The 13960-nt window shown below is 50.9% G+C and overlaps 2 protein-coding genes across 4 annotated transcripts; one reads left to right on the top strand and one right to left on the bottom strand.

The window, feature by feature from the left end:
* Positions 1 to 2740: 2740 nt before the first annotated feature.
* Positions 2741 to 6340, top strand: ackr5 (atypical chemokine receptor 5). Its single transcript, XM_086212520.1, has 2 exons — positions 2741 to 3768; positions 4553 to 6340. The coding sequence occupies exons 1-2, from the start codon at positions 3601 to 3603 to the stop codon at positions 5636 to 5638; spliced, it is 1254 nt and encodes a 417-aa protein (XP_086068646.1). The 5' UTR covers positions 2741 to 3600; the 3' UTR covers positions 5639 to 6340.
* Positions 6341 to 7346: 1006 nt separating this feature from the next.
* zbtb39 (zinc finger and BTB domain containing 39) lies at positions 7347 to 13526 on the bottom strand. 3 transcript variants are annotated; one of them, XM_086213049.1, is made up of 4 exons: positions 13018 to 13526; positions 11423 to 12670; positions 10997 to 11350; positions 7347 to 10426 (listed from the first exon to the last, which is right to left on the bottom strand). In XM_086213049.1, the coding sequence occupies exons 2-4, from the start codon at positions 12629 to 12631 to the stop codon at positions 9467 to 9469; spliced, it is 2523 nt and encodes an 840-aa protein (XP_086069175.1). In that variant the 5' UTR covers positions 12632 to 12670; positions 13018 to 13526; the 3' UTR covers positions 7347 to 9466. The 3 variants fall into 3 exon arrangements, with proteins under 3 accessions (XP_086069175.1, XP_086069176.1, XP_086069174.1); XM_086213050.1 differs by having other exon boundaries at positions 13211 to 13526; XM_086213048.1 differs by having other exon boundaries at positions 11423 to 13526.
* Positions 13527 to 13960: the final 434 nt, after the last annotated feature.

Here is a 13960-nt window from a genome sequence, read left to right as displayed (position 1 = left end):
TGTTAATTAAAGCTGCAGGCAGTGTTGAACGGGCCTTCGCACCCTCGTGGGCGCGCGGTCGAAGGGCCTCTGTCACGGGCAGGTAGAGGTTTTCTGACCCAGGCTGACAGCTCCACCCCCTTCCTTCCCTCCTTTGCCCCGTCAGTGTGAGGAGGGTTTCAGAGGACTGGTCTTGTGAACGACCCTCATGAATCCCACGACTTTGGCCAAATCCTACTTGAGAATTCACAGTTAAGTTGTAGTTTCGAGGTCAGAAGCCTCAGTTTGACACGAAGTCTCTGTCCAGGGGTTTCCTCCCCATTGGTTCACTTTGTAAGGTGACATGTGGCACAGCAACTTTCGGGGCTTTCAGAATCCAAACCGTTTGAGTCGTTACAAAGTTTTTAACAACTTTTGTTCAGCACAGCGTCACAAGTCATGTATTAAAGTTCGAAGGTGATCCCATGTATAGGGGAGATGGCGTTTGTTCAAGGTCCAAAATTGGCACAAAGGCGTTCTTTGGTATGCATATTGTGGACTTCCTGTGGGATTGTGGTCAGGGCTGTCAGCACATGATTGGTAGGTCTTGATGAGACGAATCATTGGGTTTTGGTTCCATACCTCAGTGTCATTCCTACGGGCCGTTGCGCCCCTCTTTTGATACCTGGGTGGCGCTGTGGAGCACAATCTGGCACTGTGGGGGTTAATTTTTACATTTTATCATATTTTTCACCAGACCTGATGTGAGTTTATGAGCTCACAAGATTCCCCCTCTACCCACTCTACTCCCCTCTACCCACTCTACCCACTCTACTCCCCTCTACCCACTCTACTCCCCTCTACCCACTCTACCCTCCTCTAAAAACTCTACTCCCCTCTACTCACTCTACCCACTCTACCCTCCTCTACCCACTCCCCAGGATGGAGGGAGGGAAAACACCACTGAGGTTCACCCTCAGCACTTTGCTGCAGACATGGACTCTTTTGAAGAAGTGCACTCTTTTAGTTTTGACAGAGGTAAGCTAACCTGCCCATCCAGTTCCATTCACTGTGCTAAGCCAGCTAACAGTCAGCTGCTCTCTGTGGGTCTAGAATTGAACGTTGAGTGTAGGCAACTGCAAGCCACTGTGTCAGTTGCTACTTTTTGGGATTTTTCCCCTCTGTATTTAGTGCTGAATTGCGAAACATGCTCAGAGAAATTAGTTACCACTCGTACTTGTGATACTGCTATGCAAGATTTCACATCGTAGACAGACTGACCACTTTTGTCACACGCGGTCTGGACACAAACCAGATTTTGACCTCTTTGTCTTCAAGTGTGTGCATGCATGCATTTCTCTGCGTGTGTAACAGCCCCCCAGAGGCCCACCAGCCGTGTTCAGTGTGTATTTAGCAGGGCAGAGGATCAGGTAGGCTGTGCCACCAGAGTCAGAGGAGAGATAACGCAGTGAAGGTCAGGGACTGTTTTCTGTCTCACTTTCAGTGGAAGATGCAGCTCTGCTGACTGGCTCCTTCCTGTTTAATCAGAGGACAGAACTTGCTGACTTTCACCAGAAAATCAAATGGTGCTACACAATGTGCCTGAGGCAGGATGAGTGGCGAGACACCAGGACGGAGCGGTGGAAGGGTCAGCCAGTCACAAAGCGCTGACGGTTAGGAGAAGCAATAGGGACATGGCGTCCATTAGTCATGGTGAACTGTGGCCACACAAATGTCCCCCTGTTCACACCGTTGGACGCTGCCTTAAGTCGTGACCGTTGGGTCATCCAGCAAGGATGCATCTGGGCCAGCCCCCCAGGAGCGACTCCCGTTTGCCCAGTGTTGTGACTTCATTCACTGCTCTTTATTTAATCCATGCTGACACAGAAAAGGAGGCCCGTCCACGTCCGAGTGACGGCATCAGTGGCGTGTGTTTGTCAGCAGGGTTACGTCAAAACTAACTTGCAGATTTTCACCAAACACGACAAAGAGGTGCAGAATGGGCAGAGGACGAACCTCTGAAAATTTGGGTTGGATTAACGCCGTCTGGTGACGACAGCACCTTCACCTACTCCACCTCAGACCGGGTCAGAAACACCTCAAGACCCTGGTGATGGGTTACCGGGAAGACTTGTACTTCAACACCGTGAATTAAACATCCTCTTTTTCTGCTAAATAACTTCTCCTCTGTTTAAGTTGTGTCATAATGGCCCTGAGTTGCCTTCACGTGATCTACAACATCAGTGAGTGTGATGTCTCTACTGCCACCTGGTGGACACACAAAGGGATATTTTTAGAACAGGGCAACACGAGTCTGCTCCCGCATGTAAAACCCAGGTAAGATCAGGTTCCACGTTCCTCTGGTGGGGGTGCGAGGGTCCGCCCATCGCTGCGTCCAGCTTTGATCAGGACTCGAGCAGGAAAGAAATGAAAGTTCTACTTGGTATATTTGTATGTTCTCTCTGTACTTCGAGTTCACATTTTAATTGATATGACAAGAAGACCTGGATCATAGCGGACGACGACCTTGGAAACGCAGGTTTTTGAACAGTTTAGTTGTTAGCTGTCAGTCTTCATTAACTTCAAGCTAAACATACATGGCCGGCTCTTTCTGCATTCTGGAGTCACAAAGAAGCGATGAAGGGGGGGGGGGGACTTGTTTGTGGATTCAAGACTCCTGTTTGGTTGCGGGGTGGTGCAGAGGTCCTCACTGTGGCCCCCCAGCAAGAGGGTTGTGGGTGGAGCCCCGGCTGCAGCACGGGGTCTTTCTGGGTGAGTCTCCATGTTCTCCCTGTTCCTGCTGGGTTCTCTCTGGTACTCCAGCTTCCTCCACAGTCCAAAGACATCAAGAGGGACCAGGTTAATCCAGACTCTAAATTGACCGTAGGCGTGGCTGGGAGAGCCAGTGGTTGTCTGTCTCTATGTGTTGGCCCTGCTATGGACTGGTGACCTGTCCAGGGGGAAGGCTGCTGGGATAGGCTCCACCCCCACCACCCTCAACAGGAGGAGAGGGAGAACATGGAGGGATGGACTCCTATTTGTGAGTTCTTGAAACTCAAAAACAATTTGGGTGAAGAATCACTGAACCTGTGGATCGTTTGCAGGCTGGCTCATTTCTTCAGCACCACAAAACTAAAATGAAAATCTCAGGTGAATACTGGTGTTTTTCTACCACCGTCGTGAGTGCGCTGCTCTCCCAGGCGGCGTTTCCATCAGCACCTGCTCAGGCTCAGTGGGACTCTCGCTTGTGAAGAAGCACGTAGAAGAGAGAATGTGACAGTGAGGATGTGTGTGCATGGAGGTTAAAGAGCCCCCTTCCTCAGCTCCACGTTGCCCCACTTCCTGGCATTGTTCTTGGCCACCATGTGGTGCCTGTTTCTGCGGCGTCCCTAGCAGTCCTGGAGCACCGGTGAAGGTCATTCACACGGCGGGCACTCATGGAGTTGCTGATGGTGAAGACTGACAGTGGATGCAAATGTTTGACGGACAGAGAGAGCATGAAATGAAACCCTTTAGATGGGAACTGGTTGTTTGTGCTGGTAGTGTCCCAGGTGTCCTCTAAATCTTCCGTGTGTGGGCGGTCCTGGACTTTAGCTCCTCCCCCCACTCGCTGAGGATGTCCTGTCATGACGACGTGTGTCCATGGGAGGTCAGAACCTCTGGGCTGCACAGACATCCCTCAACACCAGCGCTGGACGGACACCTCTGGTACCTGCAGGCCCAGGAAGCTCTCCGTGTGTTCCAGAAGACGTCGAGGCCTCGGGAGGAACCGGCCCTCTTCATCAGCACCACAGTCTTCATCACAACGAGGTACTGTTGAGTTTGGTTGGGTTTCAACTGAGTCCAGAGTCGTCCTCACCCTGTTCAAATCCCTTTAATCTAAGATTAAACCAACCAAACCATCACCGCTCTGATGGTTGAGTACATTTATGACTTTACTTGTTTTTTTCCTGGAGATTTTATTTTAAAAAAATACGTTTCTGGTCACTTTTTTTCACCTCGTTTTCATGATTTAATCATTCGTCTTTTGAAAGACATCAAGGAAATTTGTTGTAGGTGAAAGTGATGGTAACATTAACAAATTCATAAAGAATTGGTAGGAAAAAATGTATTTCTATTACAGGCAATTGCCAAGTACTGCTTTTTTTTGTTTTTTTGCAAATTCCCTGACCTTTTTATGGAGGCGCTACTTCATCCAGACTCTGTGCTGCGTTCCAATATTCACAGAGAGGTGTTCACTGAGACTTTAATGAGTTTCATAGTTGCGCTTCAACAGGTTTTCAGCTAATATTCACATTTTAATCATTGCTTGTTTCTATTTTCTTCACAAAATCAAGGGGATTTTGATGTGTGTGTGTGTGTGTGGGGGGGGGGGGGGTGAGAATAAATAAATCAGTGAATTTCTGGCCTTTTGAGTTGATTGGCAAACCTGGAAAGGCCAAACAACGACTTCTGCTGGCAGTCATTGATGACCGTTTGATCCTGAAGGTCGGTTCAGTGACGCTGGATCAGGTTCTTCTTTTGTTTTTGGAGTTTCAGGAAAGTTTCTGAGTGAAACAAAATCACATGAATCTCAAACTGCTTCCCACTGCAGACAATGAGCCTCCACAACTTCTCGTTAGACTTCAACAACACGCCGTGGTTCGTCTTCGACTGCACCATCCAGCTGGATACCAACTACCGGCGCATCGCCCTCTTCCTCCTCTACCTCTTCATCTTCATGGTGGGCCTGCTGGAGAACGTTCTGGTGGTCTGGGTCAACTGGCGCAGACGCCACTCGGCCAACGGTGTTCTCTTCTGCATCATCAACGTGAGCCTGTCAGACCTGATGATAATCATGATCCTGCCCTTCTTCATGATGGAGGTCACCATGGACAAGGTGTGGCTGTGGGGTCACTTCCTCTGTAAAGTCACCAGTCTCATCTATGTGATCAACTGCTACAGCAGCTCCTTCTTCCTGGCCTTCATGACCCTGGAACGTTACCTCTCGCTAACCAGGCCTTCAGCTCCGGCGCTCTTCCCCGTCATGGGCCGGCGCCGCTGGCTGCTCTGCGGGGGACTGTGGGCTCTCTCCTTGTTCCTGGCTCTGTTAGAGAACGTCCACGTGGAGCTCCTGGATTGGGACGAGCCCGGTTGCTACATGATTCCTGAGCACAGCTATGTGGAATGGTTAGCCTCGTTGACCTTCCTGTGCCTGATCTTCCAGTTCCTGGGTCCCGCTGCTGTCATCATCACCTGCAATGTGCTGATCGCTCGAGCAGTTCGAACGACGCCGGCCATACAGGGCCGGCGGGACGTGTGGCTGGTGCACGTGTACTCGATGGTGTTTGTCGTGTGCTGGCTGCCCTACCACCTGGTCATGTTCCTGATGATCATAGATGACATGAACCCCTTCTTCCTCAGCTGCAACACGGTGGAGGTCCTCTACTTCTCCTTCGCCGTAGTGCAAGGCCTCTCACTCTTCCACTGCGTGGCTAATCCCATCCTCTACAACTTCCTCAGCAAGAGCTTCCGCAGCAATCTGATCAACACGGTTGTGGCCTACATACCCAGAGAGGGGCCTGTGGACCAGGTGGAAGCGGGGACCCGGCCCAGAGCTCCCAAAGCAGGAAGGGATGAGATGGGGAAGGCCTGCAAGTTCAGTAACGCCAGCACAAGCCAGTCTGACGTTGGATCATAAGAAGGTTGTTGAGAGAAGAGGGCGTGAGGTCACAGACTGTGTGAACGCGTGAACAAAGTCAACCAGGATGAGCCTTAAACTTCCATTCTCTCTGATAACCAGCAGGGGGCGACTCCACAGAAGTCTGTCTCAGAAAACTTCACACTTGATTTATTAGCGCTGTAAATGTTTTCCCGATGAGTTTATTGTCTCAATCGCTACCTTCGGGTCTTCATCAGAGCACCTTGGTGTTCATTCTGTAAAATTCTCCTCCTCCTCAGAGTAAAAGCAGTTCGCTTTCAGGAAGTAGAAACCGGTTTATAGGCTACGTGACGCTTGAGCTGTTTTGTGTTACCCTGTCTCTTCTAACCAGCAACGACCATGTGACCACAGACGCCCAGAGCTCAAGCAGGTCCAAACTGACCCGCTCCGATACTGAGCCACGTTTGGTTGAACTCTGCCACATGGTTTCTGTTCAGCCATGCTAAAAGACAACTCTTCTCCCTGTGGTCAAACTCATCCGTCCTCTCATTGTCTGCTTCCTGTTTTTTTCTAACTCATGTGTCACAGAGACACATAGGAAATTAGGAAATGTCTGATGTCTTCTTCTTGAAAGCTGCTTGTGCTCTCACGGGAACTCGCTGCAATAGCTAAAAAAGAAAATTCCTGGTAAAGAGGAAGAATTACTGCTCAGCAGGAAAGTGCATAAAAAAAACTTGCTGTCCCGGAGCCCCCCCCCCCCCCCAAAAAGAGAGAATAAAAATAAATGTGCAAATGTAACTGCAATGTTAACATAGATCAAATAAAAATCCCATCAACGTGGCCTGACCTTTTCTTATCCGTTTCTGGATGCTGCTGTAATCTGGTTGCCTGTTAAAATGCAATAAAACTCAAACTTTATCCCTTTAAGCTGCAGACACAAGTTGGATTCTGGACTTTATCCTAATAAAAAGAGATGCTCAACCTAAAAAGTCCCGTTTGCCTTTCAAGTACTCACTCAGGAGTCTTCAGCTGATGGAGACGGTTCTCCCCCTGCATCACGACTCTGACACTCCAGAATGCAGGCAGAGCCAGCCACGTATGTTTAGCTTCAAGCTCATGGAGACTGACGGCTAAAAACTGCTAAAGTTTTCACAGACTTCTGTTGACAACCTCTTAGTCATCGTACACTTCACGTCCTCTAAATCCACAGTGTCATCGAGATCCCAACATAGACACGCTTTCGGCTCGTTTAGCTGTTAGCCGGCGGTGTTTCTGAGCTACGTGTGCGTGGCTGGCTCTTTCTGCAGTCAGGAGTCTCAGAGTAGTGATGCAGGGGGGGAATAACATCTTTGTGAGTTCAAGACTTGAGAGACAAAAAAATCTACATTTTGGCTGAAGAATTCTGTGAATGTTTATTTCTGGTTTGCTGTTCTTGCATTCCCACTATCTTCTTCTTGAAAACTCTGAACCTCAGTTCCTGGAATGTGTCGGTCTCAACAGTTTAAGAGAGGAGAAGGCAAAGAGGAAAGGGGGGCAGCTTTAAGTCCACAGACGGCACAATAGCAGGAAGAGACTGGGCTTCAACAGGTCAAAGGTCACGACCCCGGAAGCAGGAGGTCCAGAATACCACGCAGAATTCTGCTAATTCATCAGACATTCTGATGATGGACGAGTTTTCTGGTGCACGACACTGAAAACGGCCGTCAACAACAGATTAAAAATCACTTCAAGCTCGGTAAGTCTTCCTAGTGCGTTTATTTCAAAATAACATTTTAAAAGACCTACATTCATCATTTAAAAACAACCAAAAATGTATAAAAGCATGACAATAATAAATAGTAGTACTAGTATTGTAAATATGAGGTAAGACAAATATCACAGGCGTGTAGGTGGGCTCACCAGGCCGTTTCTAGATGCTTCTTCTTCACTGCCGACGCGCTTTGATGGGTCAGTGACTCGTTTGCATGATTTCTCCTTTATGACGTTTGTAGTGGCGACCTGTGACCCCGCCTCTCGCCCCATGACAGCTGGGGTGGGCTCAAGCCCCCCACAACCTGACAAGGGGATAAGGGGTTGATGATGGATGGATGATGGGATGAAGGGAGGGACAGACAGATGAACAGCTCATGAATGAATGGATGGGCGGAGGGACGGACGGACGGACGGATGGATATGTTGTCTGTTACACTGTATTTGTAAAAATAAAAGTATGATTTTTTTAGAGGACATCAAACTTGAGGTGTGCGACAGTACCGACCAAAAATAGAGGAAACCCTTCTCTACGCTACAGTGAGGTGCTACTCGTGACGTGTGCGACGACGCACAGCCCCATCTTGATATTTAGGTGTAAAGACGCAGACTTGCTTCCAGACACTTGACTTCACTCTTAGAGCTCAAACACACTTCACACATGTGTTTACACGGGGAAAATAAACGGGACAAAACCTGCCATTCAACCAAATTCATGTCATGATACAACAAAGTAACTACTATGAACCAGCTTCAATGTGTCCCAGTGGATCTTAGAGAAACACAAACTTCTGGGTGTTAAACTCAAAGTCCACCATCCCGGAACTACAAGACGGGCACTCTTCTGTCCTCTGGGCTGCTTGGTTTCCCGTAGAGTCAAATGGACACGCGGGTACGTGTCCTGACGAGCATCCCCAGAGACGTGTAGCTACACATCACCTGGACTGTTACACACGCGACTTGTCACATGACCATGTCCCAGTTCCACCATCTCATTCACGACTCTGGGCTCTAATCAGTGAAACAGAACATAAAGAAACTCAACACAGTGGAACAGGAGCCCCATGTACGACTACACATCTGCTGCAGGGAGCCAGACCCAGCAGACACCGACTGGCCTCAAGTTAGCTTAGCACAATGAGTGGAGGTGTTAGCATGCCTCTGTCACAAGTCATCAAATACACATTTGTCCTCACCTGCATGAGAATACCGAGGGTAGCATTAGAATCAGACACGTAGCCGGAACTACTTTCCTGACTGGGCGCAGTGATTTGACGCAGCACCTCCAAAGCTCCATTGGAACTTGGGTCAACAGAACCAAACGTTTGTTGAGGACTAGAAGAGCGACTGCTGCTACCGATGAGGAGGAGGAGGAGGGTTCCTGCTGGACACACCAGCATCCTGGACCTGAGCTAGCTGATGCTAACACTTCCCACCCACTACCAGCCACTGGGCTATGCTAACTAGCCTGGACCTGAGCTAGCTGATGCTAACATTTCCCACCCACTACCAGCCACTGGGCTATGCTAACTAGCCTGGACCTGAGCTAGCTGATGCTAACACTTCCCACCCACTACAAGTCCTTGTGCTAAGCTAACTAGCCTGGACCTGAGCTAGCTGATGCTAACATTTCCCACCCACTACCAGTCATTGGGCTAAGCTAACTAGCCTGGACCTGAGCTAGCTGATGCTAACACTTCCCACCCACTACCAGTCCTTGTGCTAAGCTAACTAGCCTAGGTTTCTATCTTCTTGTCTTTTTTCGGGACGATGGACATCAAGTGTTCACCTGAATTCCACAAAACGTAGGTGTTCCTTTGATTGAACCGATTATGCTCGAATATGCAGGTATTTGTGAAGCAAATTTCCATAATTAGTCCGAACTTTCTGGACTTTCCTTTTTTTGTTGCTGACTTTTTTAAAACCTGAAAAGGACTTCCCTCAAATTCTCTGACTTCTCCAGGTTTTCCATGACGTGTGAACTCCCACTCTCTATGTGTTCTTCTATCAAAGAACCCGAACCTCCAGAAATCGCATGTCAGATTACAAGTCGACTACATTCTAAAGGTTTATTATGAGCTGTTCAAGAGGACAGTGAGGAGGAGGAGCCAGCGACCATCAGGTGTCCACGGAGGGCAGCGGTTCTTTAGAATGGTCGTTGTACATGAAGGTCTGCTCGATGTTGAAGTCCAGGGGCAGGTGGTCTTTGTGGAGCTCCATATGTGACGACACCAGCTTCAGCGTGGAGAAGTAAAGGCCGCAGACGGTGCACCGGTACATGAGGGCGCCGGCGTGCGTCTTCAGGTGGCAGATCATGGTGGAGCGGCCTCTGAAGAAGCGCAGGCAGACCTTGCACTGGTAGGGTTTCTCCCCGGTGTGGATGCGAAGGTGGTAGGTGAACTCCCCTGAATGGGCGAAGCGTTTACCGCAGTAACGACACCGGTACCATTTACCACGGGTGCTGGCTGCTCCGGCTCCTCCGTCCTGCCCAGAACTCCCATTGGTCAGGGAGCCAGAGGGAAAACTGGGGATGGGCCCTTGGAAAAATTTATCAGGTAAACTGATGCCCAACACCAGGTTGCTCATCTTTACCAGACCTCCGTGCTCCCGTGAGGAGGATGAAGACGGCGGGCACTCCAGAGACTGGTCGGCCTTACGTTTACCCAACCAGCCCTGGCCCCCGCCACCTGCGCCGTTCCCCAGAGACTCGGAGGTGTGCAGGCTCAGGTGGTACTGGAAGGCCGAGGACGAGTGGAACGTCTGAGGGCACAGGAAGCAGTGCAGCTCCTCTGCTCCCGACAGGCCCCCCCTCCCAACTTCTGTCCCAACTCTGGAAGCCCTCAGCGCAGAGCGCTCTAGCTCCTTAGCCGCTGCCTCCTCAGCGTGCACAGTCATATGTCTGTCCAGCAGGGGGCGCTCCACGAAGCAGCGGGCACAGTGTGGGCAGGTGAAGACTGGCAGGGAGAGGTGGGTGAGGGCGTGCCACAGCATGGAGCACAGGGAGAGCTGGGGGAGGTGGCAGACGCCGCAGCTCAGGCTCTGGGGACACACGTGGCTCAGCAGGTGGTCTCTGACCATCTGAGGAGGGATGGCACAGAGACACGCGTGAGAAACTCAACACAGCTGCAAGAATTATGCCACACTTGCTGTGACAACACACGATGCAAACGTCCCAGTTGTTTTCTCTCAATTCTGATCCCGTATGGAACCTTTTAATTTTTTATAAAAAAACACTGGCCTACAGGAAGTTAGCGTCTCCCCAGGTTCCCTCCACCAAACAAAATAAAAACAGAGTTTTCATTGATGAACAAATAAACACAATCATTCTGATTCTTTTGGCGTCACAGTATTTGTTATTTCAAGCAGCATACAAACCCCAAAAAGGTTAAATAACATAAAATAAGGGAAAATGAATATCAATGAGAGAACTTCACTTGACATAAACTAAAATACTGTTAGAAGAGCGACTGCTGCTCATGAGGATGAGGAGGATTCCTGCTGGACACACCAGCATCCTGGACCTGAGCGAGCTGATGCTAACGCTTCCCACCCACTATCAGCCATTGTGCTAAGCTAACTAGCCTGGTTCTCATCTCCCTAAAGAAGGGGTTGTGTCTGATTGTCTGAGTATATTTTGTTGAGTCAAACCTGGAAGTCCTTGCTGAGGGTTTTGGTGCACACGGCACACTGCAGCTCAGAGCCAAGGCCTTGGCTGGTCAGCGCCCGCTGCGGGATGGCGTAGCTGGACGCTGTCTGGCGTTGGTGGCGCAGCAGTTTGTTTTGGCTGCAGAACTGTGAGTGACACATGTCACAGGTGAAGAGCTGCACGCCGACATGGATGAGGGAGTGTGTCACACCGGCGGCGTGGTCCGGGAACGAGACCCCACACAACCTGCACAGCCCCAGCTCCGTCAGGTGGGTCTCACCGTGTCGTCTGATGGCAGCGGCGTCTGCAGGAAGAGGTGCCGCGCAGGCTTTACAGGACAGCACGTTCTCTGTCACCTGGGGGGGAGAACATCATGTCAGCTGTCCCCTTAACCTGCGGCATCAAACTGCTGACAATACACACAGTACCTGGCTGCTTGAGGCCCCTCCCTCGCCATTTTCCAAACACACAAGGTCATCTTCATCATCTTCTTCATCCCCCTCCTCCATGAAGTTCTCATCATCGCTCAGCTCGATGACCTCCCCCGCCAGCTCTCTCCACTGCTCCTCCTCTGTTCTCTCTATCAGGCCGTTGCCTTGCACGGCCTCTCTCTCCTCCTCTTTCTCCACCTCACCAAACATCAGACTTCTGTCCCTGGCCATGTCCGCCACGCCTCCCTCCACCACGCCGCCCTCGACCAACCCCACCTGCAGGCCGCCTACAGGCTCCCCTGACGAGGATGTCGGGGCGCAGGCCTCTGCTCCGAGCGTAGCCGAGGAATCAGGGAAGGAGCAGGAGTCTGATGGCGTCGGGTCGCTGCTCTGGGGCAGAGAGCTGCCGGCACCCTCGGAAACTGTTTGTCCACCTCTGCCACCTTTCTCACAGCTTCCTTCTGCCTCGTCCTCCTCAATCTTCAGCTGGAGTACAGGCCCCAAAGGCAGCACGCCGCCACCCTCACTGGAGTGGCTGCTGGTTAAAAGATTGCGTCCTCCAGGTAGATGATCTGCCGCCATCTGCCCGTAACCTACATGAGACTGGAGGTCTTCTACCTTCAGCTCCAGGGCACCCGTGGGGACTTCCCGGCTTGCAGGAGTCGGCGCAGCAGACGGGCGAGCTGGTGAGGACAGAGACGAGCAGGAGGCAGCGGAGGAACACACAGAGGAGGCAGACATGGAGGCTGCGGCAGCTGTGGAGGCGGCAGCGGCCATGCTGGAGTCCACCAGGTCTCCCGGGCTGCTCGCTTTACAGTTTGCAGACACAGACGTCTGCAGGTCCGGGAAGGTGGCGTGACAGGCCCGCACCAGCTCACTGATCCCCAGCCTCTCAGCCAACTCATACAGGACCCCCACATCTATGAGATCCGTCAAGATCTCGCCAGTGTACATGTACGTCAGCACCTTTTCAAAGTTGGCTGGGGAGATAAACTCCAAAGAGAAGGCGGTGGTGGACGCAGCCGGAGCCCGAGCGAACAGGTTGCGGAAGTAAGTCCCGGCGCAGGCCAGCACGGCACGGTGCGCCGCAAATGTGCGGTTACCAACTTGGAGAAACACATCACAGTACTGGCGTGACTGGCGGCAGCGGTTGAGCTCAGCCAGGAGACTGGCAGCGTGGCCGGGACCCTGCAGCCGGATCCTCATCGCTGCTGCTGCTGCAGCTCCCCGGGCGCTACTGTCCAACTGCAGGGTCAAACAGTGTCAGACGTTAGAACGCAGAAGAGAAGACGCACTGAGCGAGGTGACGTGGTTCCCTCATGACCTGAGCTTAGCACAGGACCGCTAACGGTGGTAGGATAACATCTACAACTACAACCACATCCTCCAACTTCATCAGGCAAATGAAGGAGTCGTGCTAACTCAGATCCTCACTCACACATGATAGCAATGAAGCTGTAAAAGAATGACATACAGTTCTACATCACGGTGTTTTCAATGTAGATGAGAAACTGATGCAAAGACTCAGCCTCACAGACCTGGAACAGTGCTAATGATGCTAACAACATTTCTACAGGTGATGCTAAGTTTACCTCTGATAGCTAAAGCACTAAGCTCAAACAGCCCCAACAGCAAGAGTCTGGTCGGACTAGCTAGTGAGAGGGTTAACAGGTCCAGGAGGAGAAAAGGGGGGTAACTGGACCCTCCTGATCCAGGACGTGAGGCGAGCAACGCGAGCCAGTGTGAGAATTCCCTCTTCAAACGGGGTTAATTCATCAGCAGCACCTGATGAGCGGAGACACTTGAGTCGCGCCCAGACGCTGTCGCTGCCCCTCGGCTCACTCACAGCTCCGTCACACCGGAAAACCTCGTTCTGGCTCCTTCGTCCGGCAGTTTGACGTCTAAACCTGCGCCCACCCATCGAAGGACGCCAGGAAGACGAGGACGAGCCGCTCTGCTGGGAGGTTTTCAGCGGGACACCGCTTGTCACTCCATCCGATGATCGTCCGCGAATTTACAACCCTTCTGAGAGCGCCTGTCGCGGTCCGATGACGTAGGTCAACAACACAGAGTGAGGTCGCCCTCCTCAGGCGGAATCAGTCATTGCAGTGGATGGAGACGTCAGGATGATGGAGCCTGAACCTCCAACACACGATAACTGTTTCAGGTCTGCCGGGGCCGAACGAGAGGAAATGACACCAACAGAAACACCTGAGAAACACACAAAGACACAAAGACACACACCGACAAATACGTGTGTTAACAAGTGAATGATTGTAGAATTTCAGAAAAATAGAGGAAAAGCCTTTTCCGTTCCCAAAATGTTTTTTTATTGTATGTATTTAATCCTTCTGTAACAGATTTGAAGAAAATAATCAAATGGTTTGAATTCAAATCTTTTGGCCTTAACAGGTCTCAGTATCACGTGATTGCAGCAGCATTCATACTCCAATCATCCAGGTTGTGTTGTAAAAATTGGATCGGTTGCACTTTCATCTGCCAGAACTGAATTTCTAGTTTTGAATCAGGGGACAC

The sequence above is a fragment of the Aulostomus chinensis genome, chromosome 9 (genome assembly GCF_037954235.1).
Source record: "Aulostomus chinensis isolate RoL2024-O1b breed Wild chromosome 9, RoL_Achi_v1.0, whole genome shotgun sequence".
Classification (NCBI taxonomy): domain Eukaryota; kingdom Metazoa; phylum Chordata; class Actinopteri; order Syngnathiformes; family Aulostomidae; genus Aulostomus; species Aulostomus chinensis.
This window is presented reverse-complemented; position numbering and strand designations above follow the sequence as displayed.

What these genes read in the sequence shown, in the direction of transcription:
- ackr5 (XM_086212520.1), top strand. Translation starts at nt 3,601, where the DNA reads ATGGGAGGTCAGAACCTCTGGGCTGCACAGACATCCCTCAACACCAGC. An exon ending in ACAGTCTTCATCACAACGAG is followed by an intron (nt 3,769 to 4,552) that starts GTACTGTTGAGT and finishes TTCCCACTGCAG; the next exon opens with ACAATGAGCCTCCACAACTT.
- zbtb39 (XM_086213048.1), bottom strand. Translation starts at nt 12,631, where the DNA reads ATGAGGATCCGGCTGCAGGGTCCCGGCCACGCTGCCAGTCTCCTGGCT. An exon ending in GAGGGGCCTCAAGCAGCCAG is followed by an intron (nt 11,351 to 11,422) that starts GTACTGTGTGTA and finishes TCTCCCCCCCAG; the next exon opens with GTGACAGAGAACGTGCTGTC. An exon ending in CCCTCAGCAAGGACTTCCAG is followed by an intron (nt 10,427 to 10,996) that starts GTTTGACTCAAC and finishes ATCCCTCCTCAG; the next exon opens with ATGGTCAGAGACCACCTGCT.